Raw genomic sequence first — 15325 nt, 5'->3', positions numbered from 1 at the left:
TATATTTCAAGTCGTGTTTTAGTAAATTTAACCAGATTTATCTTAGATTATCACTGCCTGAAATTATTTTTTTTTTTTGAGATAATTTAGTCTGGTTTTCGATATAGCTAAAGTCATATATATAATACTTTTTTGAAATAAATACAAGAGTTATTGAATAAAAAATTATTAATTCAATTTTCAAGTATAATATAATTTAATATTTTATTCCAAATTAAATTTAAATTTATTTATAAATTCAATTGAATTTCATCCTTCAAACAAGTGTTTAAAAAACAGTCCTCGGCTCTCTCTCGCCCTCTTTCACTCGTCTCCATCGTTTTGACTGTACGGTCTCCGCCGCAGAATCGGCAATACTATCCGACGATGATATCAGCAGAGGAAGCTCTCCAAACCATTCTCAAAGTCGCTCAGCGTCTGCTACCTGTCTCCGTTCCACTTCACGACGCTCTTGGCAAAGTCCTCGCCGAAGATATTCGCGCCCCCGATCCTCTCCCTCCTTATCCTGCCTCAGTCAAGGTTTTCATTCATTAATTAATAAAATAAGACTTTTAAAACGATTAATTTTCTTTTTTTAATAATTTTTTTCTTTAAAGGATGGATATGCAGTGATAGCATCAGACGGACCCGGAGAATATCCGGTTATAACAGAATCAAGAGCCGGAAATGATGGACTTGGTGTTACCTTAACTCCTGGAACCGTTGCTTATGTTACTACCGGAGGTAAATTTTATGATAACAGAATCCGGTGATGGGTTTTATTTGTATTTTTGTTCAAATTTTAATTATTTTGTTTTTAGGACCGATACCTGATGGAGCGGACGCAGTTGTCCAGGTTGAGGATACCAGAAAGGTCAAAGACCCTTTGGTTGAGCGAGTGAAAATAATGGTACAGACTCGCAAAGGCGTTGATATTCGTCCTGTGGTATGGTTTTGAATATTAGGGTTAGAATTATGTGTACGAACATTACGTGGAATGAAATTGGCTGTAAATTGTAATGTGGCTTCATTGTGGTCGAAATTCGCATAGAAATGTATTTTTTTAGTTAATAACTAGTGTATTTTGGCAGGGATGTGACATTGAGAAAGATGTTGTGGTATTAAAATGTGGAGAAAGGTTAGGTGTTTCGGAGATTGGGTTGCTTGCTACTGTTGGTGTAATGATGGTGAAGGTATTGTTTTGCTTCTCATTTTTATGACTGATTAATATGTTCATCCAGAATATGAGAGATTGTGCTGTCATTTAGGTATATCCTATGCCTACGATTGCGGTGCTTTCTACTGGAGATGAACTCGTGGAGCCAACAACTGGTGTTCTAAATCGTGGCCAGGTATTATATTTCTCTGGAAACTTCAACTCGGTGGTTGAAGCTAAACGCAGCAGTGCCTAAGATAATTCAATGCAAGGAGGGGAAAATGGGCTATAACGACCATGCATTAGGACAGTGAATTCACTGAAATCCTGTAAAATTTAAGTAAATTACTGACTGATTTAGGTAAATTGAAATTTCTTAGATTGAGAAATCTCTTATTCTCTTTGCATTAAACACAAAAACATGTGGATTCAGATGTTATTCTACTTAAAGAATGGACCTTTTGGATTGAAAATGATTATTTTTACTGTAAATAATTTTATAGGTTCATGGATTTGAGACTTTTTTTAGAACTGGTTGCTATTTTATTTTTCCTAGCAGCATAAATATTTAGGCACTTTGCAGAGAGCAGTTGCCGTGTCTTACCATTGATGTTACTCCAGTAAACTACCATATTGGATTCATCAGAATTGGTTGCAGGATGGCTATTTAGCATGAATAAGACCATCTTTTATTCCAATTCATAGACAGATCCCTTTGTTTTCCATCAATGTTACACAATATTTTCCATGTGGTTTGTGTTTCTTAAGTTAAAAAATTTATCCTATTCAGCTCTATGTAGATTAGGGACTCCAACCGTGCTATGTTACTGGCAGCTGCAATACAGCAGCAATGCAAGATTCTTGACCTTGGAATTGCTCGAGATGACAAGGAAGAACTTGAGAGGATCCTGGATAAAGCCTTTTCTGCTGGGATTCACATTCTTCTGACTTCTGGTGGTGTTTCCATGGGAGACAGGGATTTTGTGAAACCATTGCTCGAAAACAGAGGGACCGTACATTTTAACAAGGTAAATTTGTGTCCATTTGTATGCTTTTTTTATTATTTTACTTTGGCAGTGTTTTGTTTTATAAATATATGTTCTGAGGTTTAGTAGGTCCAGATTAAGTGGTGATAATTGGAAGAAATAAGTGTTAAGCTACGATCAATTCTACATCATGTTGTTTTGGTGTTGATCATCTCCAGGTTTGCATGAAGCCAGGAAAACCTTTGACATTTGCAGAAATCAACTCGAAACCAGCTGACAGTATTGCATCAGGGAAAATTCTGGCTTTTGGATTGCCTGGAAATCCAGTGAGCTGTCTAGTTTGTTTCCATCTCTTTGTAGTCCCTGCCATCCGCCTTGTTGCTGGATGTGCAAATCCTCATCTTCTGAGGTTGCTGAGACTTCAAAAACATTTTTCTTCTTTTCTCATACTTACTCCAGTTGCAATTTCTTTCAACGTTGGACTGCAATTTAGAGTGATAGATTTGACTATGAGATTCTAATTTACTATCTCTTACTCAGAGTGCAGGCTTGTCTTCACCAGCCCATAAAGGCAGATCCAGTGCGACCGGAATTTCATCGTGCAATTATTAGATGGAAGGCCAATGATGGATCAGGCAATCCTGGGTATGTTGCTTAGAGATATTGCCTTTGGATGTGGGGCCCTGGAGGGTTGGGATTCAGTTGGATCCAACTTGTTCCTGACTTCCTCTGGGTTATTTGGTTTACCCAGTATAAGAAAGACTCAACTGTATTAAAATGTGTCCCATTCTTGTGGATATCAGATTTGTTGCTGAGAGCACTGGTCATCAAATGAGCAGTCGGCTTTTAAGTATGAAATCAGCTAATGCTTTATTGGAGTTGCCCGCAACAGGCAGTGTGATTCCTGCCGGAACTTCTGTCTCAGCCATCATAATTTCTGATTTAACTAGTACTTCTAGTAGTGAGATTGGCTTATCATCAGATGCAGCTTCTTCAGCACAGAGAAATACTTGTAGAGAAACAATTGCTGGTGAGACCTTGAATGGTGAGTTCAAAGTTGCTATTTTAACAGTGAGTGACACTGTTGCATCAGGGGCTGGGCCTGATCGAAGGTATGGTATCGCATGCTGCTTTTTCCCAACATTTTAGCGTCAACTGCACAGAAGCTGTTACTTACTTGATAGACTAAGCACTGCTATTAGTTTCCTTGCCATCACAAAACATATTATTCAAATATGGTGATTTGCATTGTTTGAATATGTAACCACCTACCTCATGAATTTTTGTGAATGAACAGATTCAAGGTGCTTGTGGCTGTTTCATTACTTTTAAATTGAATATTGATCAATATCTTAAGGTAACAGACCTATATGCCAAACCAAACTTAATGACACTCTGATAGTGTTTGATATTATGATAACGATTGCTTTTTAAAGTGCTTTTCGCTTGCAAATGCATCAAAATAATGTTTTTTTTTTTTACATCAGTACATTAAAACGATCCAAAAACACTAAAAAAATGAATTTGAAGCAAAAAAAATCATTTTTTTTAAAGCGTGGCATGGCCACGTAAACAAACACACCCAGATGGTTCAAATTGTATGTATTAATGCATCTAGATACACCTGTCTGAATAATTATTTCAGAAGGGTCACTTAATTGATGCTAAATCAAAAGAGCGAAGTCAATATTGCTCCTTGTCAGAGTTAAACATGGAAAGCATTGAGTACTTTGCAACAGTATTTTAAATAATAGCTAGGTCTGCAAGCCATATTGATGGGATTCTCTTGTCTCAGTAAGTTGTTTTGATGACTTTAGTTGAAACCTACAAAGAGGAGGATAAGATATATCTGCAAATCAAGAAGAGAAAGAATATAACAAAAAAGGTGAAATGGTGTCCCATTCCTTAACATCTGCTAAATACACTTGCAAAAATTCCTTTGTAGTAGAAAACCATGAGGAAGCCACAAACATATTCTATACCATAACCGCTTTGGGAAGGAGTGATTTCTGACTTTTTTTTAAAGAAGTTTTTCTTTTCCTGTCCAGATCCTCCTAACTACAATGATCACAAGACTTCTCGGTAGATTATTGTCCTCATTGATACCAAATGAATACAAAAACTTCCACCAACTCAGAACCATCCATTTCTAACCACAAAAACCGAAAGGTCTTTTCCAATTATTTCAAGCCATTGAGGCCTGTTGGAACTTGGATTTGTTTCTCTCTGTTGCTAAAACACATTGCCTTGAAATCTTAGTCATCTCTTAATATTTTTCCATGCATATTTTATCCCCTTCTTGCATACGATATTTCAACTTTAAGTCCCTGTTCTTGCCCCAACTAATTCTCAATGCCTATGGTTCCACCCATTCCGTGGAACTTGTTATCTTGAACTATTTACCCCAAACCTTCTTCTTTTCGAACATGTACATGTTGCTGAACTGAGTACACAACTATGATTTTCGTAAGGGATGTAAAATTATATCCTTGACGTGGATTTTTAGATTCTGACTTGCTTGTCTATGGTGCCATATCAAAAAGATTGAAGTGTGGACTGTTATGAAACCTAGCTTTGCCAGTCTGGAGAAATTAGACTGTTTGTCCTTTTCTTGTTGGGAAAAATGTGTTTGTTTAAATTGATTGAGTTTAGAATTACAAATAAGTATCATGAATTTCTATTTCTATGTTCCTGGGTTTATCTAAGCTCTGAAAGTTGAATAATCTCAAAAGGGTTTGGACATTTGCAGTGGCCCCAGGGCAGTGTCAGTTGTAAATTCCTCATCAGAAAAATTAGGAGCAAGAGTAGTTTCAACAGCTGTTGTCCCAGATGATGTGAGCAAAATCAAGGCTGTTGTGCAGAAATGGAGTGATACTGATAGAATGGATCTCATTCTTACCTTAGGTGAGGTTCTTCATAATTCTTTACCTTGCCAAATTCTTAAGTTGAATGCATCACAATACTGCTTCTTCCTTCTTCTTTTCTCGAGCCTTTTCCCCTTTTCTATTGTTATTTTATTTAATGAAGGTGGCACTGGCTTTAGCCCGAGAGATGTGACTCCTGAAGCAACCAAGGAGTTAATTGAGAAGGAAACACCTGGCCTTCTATATGTCATGATGCAAGAGAGTTTAAAGGTACCATAACACCTGCCTTCTTTTATATATTACTAATGTTTAAATCCATGAGGTATGCTATTCATTTACTCCGAAAATGGTGGTGTAAATTGGAAACTCAAAGCAATGCATTTTGCATGCTTTTCTTGGTTTCTTTCTTATGTTGCATCTAATTTTTGATTCAATGATAGAACTTTTGTGTGTTTGGAGATGTAGCCAAGCAGCATTGATTTGTACATTTGAAGTGCAAAAAATAGATCATGCTCATTCCATTTGTGAATCCAATTCTCACAATACATTTTTTTAGGGAGTGTTTGTGTTTGCGATGAGATTCTATAAGTACAATGAGAATTGGCCATAAATTAATCTGCTAACAACACCGACATTGGTGGAATTGCTGTGATCTTACTGCTGCAGAAGCACTTTTTGCTCAAAAGAATTTTCACTTCCCTTTCCTCATCTAATACAGGTGACACCTTTTGCTATGCTATCACGATCTGCAGCAGGAATAAGAGGCTCAACATTGGTAAGGTCACAATCATTTTTAAATTGTTAATCTTCTAAACAATAGTGTGGAAGGGAAGCATCTCAATGTTCTGTTCTTTATTTCTTTTCTCGCAAATGCTTCCAGCAATCATCAGGGATTTAATTTTGTTGTTCGTTTATTTAGGATTTATCAGTAGGCAAACTTTAAACACATTTCAACCGCAGGGATTATGAAAAGAACTTACATTAATAACGTGCAGCAGGGAAATAAAATCGATAGTTCATAGTTAGAATTATAAATCAACGTTGAAGTTATCTCTGAAAGTTGGACTGTCGGCTAAAAATAACAGTCAAGATTGTTTTGACATGATGGTTGTGTTGTTGAGAACAATTCTTGATTTGCTATAAATTACTGTTGATACCCATCTTTTGAGTTGCCAAATTGGTGATCCAGTGTGGTCTGGACTCAATGATATAAATCATTTCCAGTACACCCTTGCTTTCCTTGATCCATGTCTTTTCAACCATATTTTCAGATCATCAATATGCCTGGGAATCCTAATGCGGTTGCAGAATGCGTGGAGGCTTTATTGCCTGCTCTCAAGCATGCACTAAAGCAGATCAAGGGAGACAAGAGAGAGAAACATCCTCGTCACATTACTCATGCAGAAGCAGAACCTGTAGATACATGGGAACGCAGCCATAAGCTGGCCTCTGGCAACCACACAGAGCCCGGCTGTTCATGTTCCCATTAAGGCTCCGTTTGTTTGCAGGAAAGTTGTTTCCTTTTGGAAAATGAATTCCGGGGAAAGTGAATTCTGGGAAAGTATTTTCCGATGTTTGGTAGTGTTATGGAAAATGAACTGGAAAACACTTTCCAGTGTTTGGTTATGTTATGGAAAATGAACTGGAAAATAATTTATTAATGAATTATTTTTCTTTCAAGTATATCTAATATATATAAAATATTTAATATAAATATTTAATCACTTGCAATAAAAAAATAAAATCTAAAAAGTATAATGATGAATTTTTTTTATTATAATATATATTCATACATAGCTTATTTTATAAAATATAACTATATATATTATATCATATTATATAAAAATAAACTTGTGAAATATTTTTTAAGTAAAACCTATTACTATATTTTTTTTCTTATATATTTGGTTGTTTTTTTTTGGTATGAAGTTTTGTTTAAAAGATAAATAGATTTTTTTGTTAATTCCCCTCATTAACTCTTGCACAAACACAGAAATTAATTCCTTCAAAGCTTCCTTCCCCTGACTTCACAAGTATCAAATTAATTCCTTCAAAGCTTCCTTCCCCTGACTTCGTATCAAATTAATTCCTGGTTTCTCTTCTGCTCTCTTGTATGCTTGTTTTGTGTCTGTTCACTAGTTTTTCTCTCTTTTTTTTCTGTGTTTTCGTCTTCCCCTGTTCGTTCTTATTCCTCCTGTACGCTTCTCTTATGGCTTTCCTCTCTGTGCTTCTTTTTTGTTCCCTCTCTGTCTTCTGTCTTCTGTCTCTGGTGCTCGAGATGGCGGAGACAATGATCGTTCTTTCCTTCTCTTCCCGTTTTCTCTGTTTTTCGTTTTTCCTCCTGTGTTAGGCCCTGTCTCCTGGTTCCCCATGTCCCTGTTTTATCTGTCCAAAGCACCCCTCTGTTTGCGTCTTCTTTAAGGTCTGCCACGGTTTCCTCTGCTCTTGTATTTTTTTTATTCCTTCGTCCTGTTTTTCTATCAAAAAGCCCCCCATTCTCCAGTGCGCTCCCCCCTTTTATAAAGCCAGAGAGGCAACAGGGCTCCTCCTTCCCAGTTCTCCTCTTTCTCCCCCGGCTACTGTTAAAAAAAAAACAGAGCAAGGGAGGGGCTGGATCCGGGGATGGGGTAACAGGGAGGGGCTGCTTTTTGCTGGGGAAGATTGATTAACATAGTTTGGGGATTTTCAAGTGCCTTGAATTGGTTTGTTTGGTTAGAATAAAACTGCCGAATGTGAGTGGTTTTTGAAGAAAACTGTCATGGAAAAATTGTGTTTTTCGTGGCTTGCTGAACAAAATGCTTCAATTGTCCGGTGAATGTTTCTGTAATTGTTTTTGCTTCCAAACGTTTTTGACGAGAGAGAGAGCCCTACTGAAAAAAGGAAAGTGTTTTCCTTTCTTTATCAGAAGGAAAACACTTTCTTTTAATAAAACGACTCTAAAATGTTGATCGGAATTCAGTTTTCTTTGACTATTTTCTTATATTGCTGCCAAACATGGGAAAACAAGGAAAGTGAATTCCAGGAATTCACTTTCCTGCAATCAAACACGGCCTAAGTATATCGGGGAGGAGAAAACAGAAAACATGTAATTTATGTTTGCTAGTGGTTTACTTCTTATAGAGTTTGAATTTTGTATCAATAACTCTCTGGTTGTAGTTGACTTCATCTATTTACCTGCTCAACATGTCTGTCCACCGTCTCTTCATTTGATTCTCTCGTTTGAATCCCAGTCTGTTTCTTCTTGAGAGCCCTGAGGCCATGGGTGATTTCTTGCCAGTAAAACCTAACGTTGACAAATCTATTTACCTGCTCAACATGTCTATCCACCGTCTCTTCATTTGATTCTCTCGTTTGAATTCTAGTGTGTTTCTTCTTGAGAGCCCTGAGGCCATGGATGATTTCTTGCCAGTAAACCCTAACGTTGACAAATTGGTCTGGCCGGCCCATTCAGATACAGGGTAGGCTCGAGCTAGGGTTAAAGAACCCAAAAACATGTTCCTTCTTGCTCGAGATGGCGACTCAAGTTTTATCGGGTTAAATAAATGGAGTGATTTTTTGCAAAATGAGGAAAACGTGAGGAACATGTCTGAGCAAAATAATCAAAATAAATTGGAAAAAACGATGAGAGACCAATCAAGAACTAGCTCAACTGTCTCAAGGCAGGCCTAGTTTATGGGTAAGGTGATTTAATTTGAATTAATTATAATTATTTTAATTAAAATAATATTGTTTTAATTTTTTAAAAACTGAAAATAACTTTTTTTTAAAAAAAAAAAAGTTCAAATTAAAATCTTACTATATCATTCAAATTTAATAAATTCCAGGTTTTGTTTTAACTAATAACATTGCTTGAAATTGTTATGGAGTAATATCAAATGAATCCTTGACCCACGAGTCTTTTTACAAATTGAGTTCCAAACCTGTGCTTTCATTACCAATAAATCCAATAATCCTCAATTTGATTCTTTTATTTACAAAAATGCCCATGCAGATGCTGAGGCATATTTTTTGACGGAAGTATTCATCGTCCAACTGATAATTATTTGATATAATATGGATTAAATTGCATAAAAACATAGTTTAGGAATCTAATTGAGAAATAAAAGTATTGGTCAGGGACTAACATGAGCTTACCCCGATCTCTTAAGACTCCCAATTGGGGACCCTTTCAAAATAAACCCTAAAAAAGCACCCAATTTCGTCTGCTATAAATAAACTGTCTCACTCCCTGTCTCTCTCCCTCTCGAATCTTCTCTGATCCATCAAATTCACTCGCGCTCTCGCTCTCGCTCTCGCTCTCTCTCCAATTCCTGCAATTGGGCATTTCCAATTTTCAATTCCCAATCTCACAGCCAAGAAGGTTTCGATTTTTTAAGCTCCTTGTTGCCGAACTTGAAAAGAGGGGTTGTGGAAAAGGAGGGGGAGGAGGAAGGGTATAATAAATTTATGGTTTTGTCCTCGTGATCTTGAAGAGTAAAGATATACCCGAATTCTGGATCCATGTCAAAGGTTTGTTTAAGCAAAATTTCTATCTTTTTGATTGCTAAAATTAGGGTTTTGTGATATTTCCTTGAAATTATAACTATATGCCATTCCTGCTTGAGATAATGCGATTAGGTTAGTGAATTTAGAGAATTCGTGGACTTAGTTTAACAGTGGCGGTGAGACTTTATCGGGTTAAAATCGACTTTTCAGAATGATTAAGACAGCTAGCTTACAGAGTAATTATTGTTCGGGGTTTGTCAAAAGGTTTGATCTTTTTGGTGCATTGATTTATGCGTGCTTGCTAGCTTAGGAGTGATCGTGCAATTTTGAATCCTTCCATCATGTATGTATGGAAGAAGGGAAAACGTTGTTTTATAATTGTATGTGCAGCTGAATATGATCTGGTGTGTGTGATATAATGGGATTGCGATGGTTTATCTCATTTAAATCCTGTGAAAACATTGCCTTACATTACTTGGCTGGGTTTTCTTTTTCTTTTCTTTTTCTTTCTTTTTGAGTGTCTGTTGAGTTTTCTCTGATAGTTGTATGTCTAGAAGAGGGTTGTGCAGGTGAACATGATCTGATATGATATAATGAGATTGTGATGGTTTTTCTCATTTAAATCGTGTGAAAGCATCGCCTTACATTGCTTCTCATCTGGGTTTTCTTTTTTTCTTTCCTTTTGCGTTTGTATCTTTTGAGTGTTGTGTAGGAACGGTTTTATAGCCCAGTTTAGCTGGAAAAGTTTATCTATGTTATACATAAGTAGTAGAACCAAGAAACTGACTTGAGTAATTAATTAGGTCATATTATCATTTTCTAGAAAATTCGGAAGCTTATTTCTGATGGCTAGCTGTTAAGTTGTATAATAAATCTCTGACAGATATCACATGCCCTAATTTACAGGGTTTTTTATTGAAATTCTCATCCTATGAATCATGTGTGATCTTCAAGCTGCCAGGTCTCTGCCTTGTTGCATCTTTTGGACTTGAGGATTTCTCCTAATGCTTTATATGGTGTTTGGAATTATGAGCATTATAGATTACCTTGTTTCCCAGAAGTTTATATAAATTCCCAATGTTAATCTTTTCTATTGACAAAAGAATATCCAATTTCCTCTTCAAAATATAGTGACCCTACAAAAGATAGTGAACAGTGTAGATCTAACATATTATAAAACAAGAGAAAGATTTATTGAAAGCCTGCATGCTTGTTGAGTTTTTGCCTATAGCATGAACTTAACATGTGAGCATGCTATATTTGACGCTTGTTGTGATCTTTTTATGTTGCCCAACTTTGGCAGCAGTTTTATTTTTCAAACATCTTGTTCTGTATATGCTTGGATTTAGTCTGACTGGAAAGGTAGCTGCTTGATGCATTCTTTGTTTATATGCTGAAATTCATTTTTAATGGTATTTGATAGTTATGAAGCCTTTTCTCTTGTGATAAATAACATGCAGTTGGTGGTTCACCTGGTCATGAAACATTGATCCATGGATCCGGAAAGCAAGAAGTTTGGAAGAGGTAAGAGTTAGTTTTTACAATATTTTTGGTTTGTTGCTGCTTTACCCCTACCCCCTCTTGATTTTGCTTGTAAACAATATTTTTGAATCCTTAGTGTGTTATCATCATTACCCATGTCAAATCACTACATAGCTGGATCTTTCTCGAATGATATGGGGACGTAGCTTTCTTGTATTGGTGAAGCATAATTCCTTTTGCCCTCCTCCCAAACCAAATTAAAATGTTACATTAACCAAAGCTGAAATGATATCACCAATTCTATCATCTATCACACGGTCCAAAGGAAAGTTAAGGCCATTGTGTCCTGTTCTATCACATAGTTCATGTGTTTTCACCAGACCTCCTGGGGTATGAAAACTGCTGTAAATTTTATCCAAGAACGTATTATAGAAACAAATATTGATATAAAAGAGTGTAGGTAGGATTGATTGTTAGGTCTATAACCCTTAATTAAGTATTTTTGGTTCAAAAGTGGAGAATGATTAGTTAACAATTCATGGGCTCTTCTGAAAATATCTATTTAGAAACATAAATATAAATAATCTTTCAGCACAGTTTAAGTTCTTTAGCATTGTTGATCACTGACTTTTTAAAGCCTCATCTTGTTATCATCTTTGTATACATTTATACATGGGATTGGATGTAACGCATGCATATGCAACTGGGCTTTATTCCTTCCCCCTTTTTTCTGTGAATTAAGAAAAAAAACCTTATTTTACCCCCAATTGTCATTGTGTGCCCAGCTTATCTTCTTTATTGAGTGTTTCTCAATACCTGAAAAATTAAGACCAGATTTCATGTTGTCTTTATTTACACAGCAATATTAGCTTAGTTTATTTTTTTCTTATTGTCGTTCAAATACCGTGAACTTTCTCCATCCACATGAAGAAGGGAAAGGAAGAGGGCAATGAAGAAGAAACTCAGAATGTGAAAATGAATATAATGAGGTTTGCACAATATTTTGCTCGTTACGGTTATGAGATGGTGCCCTTTTGAAATTTCAGGACCAAGAGAGCTGACTGGTGCTGTTGATCTTATAAGTCATTACAAGCTGTTGCCCCATTACGAATATTTCTGCAAGCGGTCACTTCCTTTGTCAATTGCTGACACACATTATCTTCACAATGTGGTGGGAGACACTGAAATTAGGAAAGGAGAACGGATGCAATTGGATCAGCTTATCCAAAATACCTCCAGAGATAGTAATGCATGCATACAGCCCTTTGACTTGAATGTACTTAGAGAGGCCTTCCAACTGAAGGAAACTACTCCCATAGATTTGCCTTCTGTAAGAAATCTATCTTGCCCTGAATTTCATGGGATTATCAGTTGCTTTAGTTAGTCTTGCACGCTTGATCAAATTGTCACTGGCTCTTGTTAGATGTCCCAATGAATTTTTTATTTGTTTTTTGTTGTTTTTTTATCTTCTTTAGGCAGAGAAGGGGACTCCGACCATAGCTGGGAAATCAAAAGGTGAGTCCAAGGACAAGGATAGGAAGCATAAAAAACAAAAAGACAGAGATAAGGAGAAGGATAAAGAGCATAAGAAACATAAACGCCGTCATAAAGATAAAGATCGGAGTAAAGACAAAGACAAGGAGAAGAAGAAGGATAGAAGTGGGCATCATGATTCTGGTGCTGATCACTCCAAAAAACACCACGAAAAGGTTAGAACTCATTACTCACTTGCAACTGACATGTGATTGATAAATTTGGAGTAGTGAAATTTCTGGGCTAAGTTACTCTTGCATGGTATTTGATATTGATAGTAAAGAAGTCAACTTGTTGTTGCATGATTGTATATATTACTAAGCAAATAAATGACATACTCAGCATTGAAATTATGCTGATGGCTAGGAAGGAACTGTTGTTACTCAGAGGTTTTGACATTCCATTTTTTATGTATGCTGTGATGTTTTCTTTTTCTAAATTTTTTTGAATGCTCAATGGCATTGTGACATATTGACTTTTTTGTTGTATGATTTCAGAAAAGGAAGCATGATGGGGATGAAGATCTTAATGATGTGCATAAGCACAAAAAAAGTAAGGTAATAATATTTGTTTGAAGTAATGGTAATTTTGCAGTATGTTCAGTCTCATCTCTCTCCTTTTGTTATAAATTACTTGCCTGCTTTTCACTCCTTCGCTCCTGGTTCTCCTTAAACAAGCCCTATATTTTATAATCTGTTCTCTTGCAGCATAAGAGCTCAAAGATTGATGAAATCGGTGTGATAAAGGTAGCAGGCTGAAACGGTTGGCATACTATAGTTCATTTTTGTTTGAAGTGGTTGTAGTCGACAGTTTGGAAGGGGTTTTGACTTAAAGTTGTCCTTTTTTCTGAGGTAAATACCTTTGCCAGAATATGATTTCTATCCTGCTTTTGATTTGATGTTTGAAAACTAATTTTGTGAATGTGCACCTACTAGATACTCCCTCTCCAAAGTAAACAAATAAATTAATGGTAAATTTTGGTTATATAAAAGCTATCAGCTCTTGGCTACCGAAAATGACTTCTATGAACATGTTTGAAATAACTTTTCCACTGGAGAATGTTTTTAGCCCCCTTTTTAAGGCTAAAAAAGACGCTAATCCTGGTTTTGTCTTGTAAACTACACTGGTCAAGTTGGTTTGTATGTGATCCATTATCAACTAGACACATTGTGATTAGGAGACCAAAAAAACTAGAGGTGTCTCACTTGCGATGTGGGTCTCCAATGCCCCTTATCTATTTATTTTTTTGGAGGGGAAGTTCGCTAGCTTTAATGGGAAATGGAGCTAAGTTCAAGGAGATCAAGGGTGCGTGAAGGTTGAGATGGAGGTGGCTAAAGGTAGGCCTGGAGATAAAGAAGATCTTGAGTGCTGCACTGTTGCTTGCCATCTCGTTACCATGGTTTTGAAACTCAATCCTAAAGATGCTAGAAAGTATCTTGCTGAAATCCATCTTTGGGTCTAACCACCAAGGGTTCTGTATAAGTTCTCTAATTGTTTTCTCACTGTGGTCCCACTTCTTCAAGTTTTATTATTTGTTGAAAGAGAAGAGGAAGCTCTCCTCAGGCATTATCTAAAAAGATGTGTAGGAATGATAATTTTTGGCTGATTTAAGTATGAAGCACCCAAACACGAGAGCCTCTGATCCTCACACTCTGCAGTCTTCTGTCTACCAGAGTATAACTATATGTTTTAGCATCGACCATTGCCTCTGCTTATTTTGACTAACACCATTGAGACATTTCTTATGTTACGTTCTCATTTTTATGCAGGGTAGGTTTTGAACTGACTGAAAATGCGAAGATGGTGAATTCACCTGACAAGAACATTTGGATGCCGGGTAGAAATTTGCAGAAAATGGAACTTGTATCATATAGTTTCTGGTAATAGGGGAAAACTTCCATCCCTTCACTTTTTCCTTAGCTTTTACGGTACATTGGATATGTCAGCATGTACACACATTATTGTAATCATTTTATCCTTTTTAGGGTAGTTCAAAGCTTCGTTCTATAATCAGTTTCATTTAGTATTTTTAGCTTTTGAGTTGTAGGAAGAACATGTTTTAGGGTAGGGATTGTGTATATTAAATTAATTCCTTTCTTCCCCAGTGTTTTATGGCAATGATTGCGTGCATCTTTGTTAACCAACCAGAATTAAAATGGTCAGGGTTGCATACATTCACTTGAATGCTTGACTTTTCTGGGATTCTGAATCTCTGTCGTGTTCATTTGTATACCAACATATCCCCAAAATCTGTGAGGCAAGAACTTTATTGTAACGACGTAACCCAGTTCAAAGCAATATCAGCAGCATCAACTGAGCCACCAGAAGCAGCTTGACAGAACTCAGAATAACCCAAAAAAAACAGTAGACATCGCCAACATGAAGCCTCTCAAACTGCATGCCAAGCTCTGGATCAGCCAATAATTCTGGGGACACTAAGGACAAGAATTCCACCAGGTCGTTTGAGTGAAACTTTCGTATCTCTTTGGGAACAGCTGGGAATGGACGGATGATTTCTATATGACGGCGGGGAGCATAGCTGACTATCAAGTTGGGAGCCATACCGAGTCAGTGGGGTGTATGCTTAGGCCATAGTAGCAATTACCAATAATAAGTTAATAGGAGGTTTTACCCTGCGTTTTTTAGCATCACCTCGTGTTGACTGTAGAGACGCCCTTCCTGTTGCATCCCCATGTTTGGCAATCAAGAATGATGTGGAACCAAATATTGAGGAACACCAAACAATGGAAAGAACCGACTCTCACATAACCCAAGGTTGAGGAACATAGATGTGCTTGGTTGGAGTAACCAGACATGGATATAAAATAAATTTATTTTTT

General features: G+C 36.6%; 2 protein-coding genes across 6 annotated transcripts; both read left to right on the top strand.

Annotated features, from left to right (window-relative positions):
• Positions 1-260: 260 nt before the first annotated feature.
• Positions 261-8179, top strand: LOC7478593 (molybdopterin biosynthesis protein CNX1). Of its 3 annotated transcripts, XM_024609041.2 has the most exons (14): positions 262-519; positions 597-723; positions 801-925; positions 1071-1172; positions 1248-1331; positions 1936-2163; positions 2340-2530; positions 2662-2766; positions 2925-3233; positions 4871-5025; positions 5149-5255; positions 5704-5760; positions 6257-6476; positions 8042-8179. In XM_024609041.2, exons 1-13 carry the CDS (start codon positions 367-369, stop codon positions 6473-6475), a joined length of 1962 nt encoding a protein of 653 aa, XP_024464809.1. In that variant the 5' UTR covers positions 262-366; the 3' UTR covers position 6476; positions 8042-8179. The 3 variants fall into 3 exon arrangements, with proteins under 3 accessions (XP_024464812.1, XP_024464809.1, XP_024464811.1); XM_024609044.2 differs by lacking the exon at positions 8042-8179 and having other exon boundaries at positions 261-519; positions 801-889; positions 6257-6665; XM_024609043.2 differs by lacking the exon at positions 8042-8179 and having other exon boundaries at positions 6257-6665.
• A 980-nt stretch (positions 8180-9159) lies between these two features.
• On the top strand, positions 9160-14589 carry LOC7478594 (mediator of RNA polymerase II transcription subunit 19a). 3 transcript variants are annotated; one of them, XM_024609051.2, is made up of 7 exons: positions 9162-9494; positions 10894-10994; positions 11999-12282; positions 12428-12661; positions 12983-13042; positions 13193-13336; positions 14255-14589. In XM_024609051.2, exons 2-6 carry the CDS (start codon positions 10964-10966, stop codon positions 13241-13243), a joined length of 660 nt encoding a protein of 219 aa, XP_024464819.2. In that variant the 5' UTR covers positions 9162-9494; positions 10894-10963; the 3' UTR covers positions 13244-13336; positions 14255-14589. The 3 variants fall into 3 exon arrangements, with proteins under 3 accessions (XP_052311673.1, XP_024464819.2, XP_002312859.4); XM_002312823.4 differs by having other exon boundaries at positions 9163-9494; positions 10931-10994; XM_052455713.1 differs by lacking the exon at positions 14255-14589 and having other exon boundaries at positions 9160-9494; positions 10931-10994; positions 12983-13037.
• Positions 14590-15325: the final 736 nt, after the last annotated feature.

Source organism: Populus trichocarpa, chromosome 9 (assembly GCF_000002775.5).
Source record: "Populus trichocarpa isolate Nisqually-1 chromosome 9, P.trichocarpa_v4.1, whole genome shotgun sequence".
NCBI lineage: Eukaryota > Viridiplantae > Streptophyta > Magnoliopsida > Malpighiales > Salicaceae > Populus > Populus trichocarpa.
Note: the sequence above shows the minus strand (reverse complement) of the source record. Positions and strands in the feature narration are given on the sequence as shown.

Excerpts from the sequence above, each read along its gene's own strand:
- LOC7478594 (XM_024609051.2), top strand. The coding sequence starts at position 10,964 with ATGGATCCGGAAAGCAAGAAGTTTGGAAGAG. Across the intron at positions 12,283-12,427 it reads CTCCCATAGATTTGCCTTCT|GCAGAGAAGGGGACTCCGAC; the intron begins GTAAGAAATCTA and ends TATCTTCTTTAG. Across the intron at positions 12,662-12,982 it reads CCAAAAAACACCACGAAAAG|AAAAGGAAGCATGATGGGGA; the intron begins GTTAGAACTCAT and ends GTATGATTTCAG.
- LOC7478593 (XM_024609041.2), top strand. The coding sequence starts at position 367 with ATGATATCAGCAGAGGAAGCTCTCCAAACCATTCTCAAAGTCGCTCAG. Across the intron at positions 2,531-2,661 it reads GCAAATCCTCATCTTCTGAG|AGTGCAGGCTTGTCTTCACC; the intron begins GTTGCTGAGACT and ends TCTCTTACTCAG. Across the intron at positions 2,767-2,924 it reads GATGGATCAGGCAATCCTGG|ATTTGTTGCTGAGAGCACTG; the intron begins GTATGTTGCTTA and ends TGTGGATATCAG.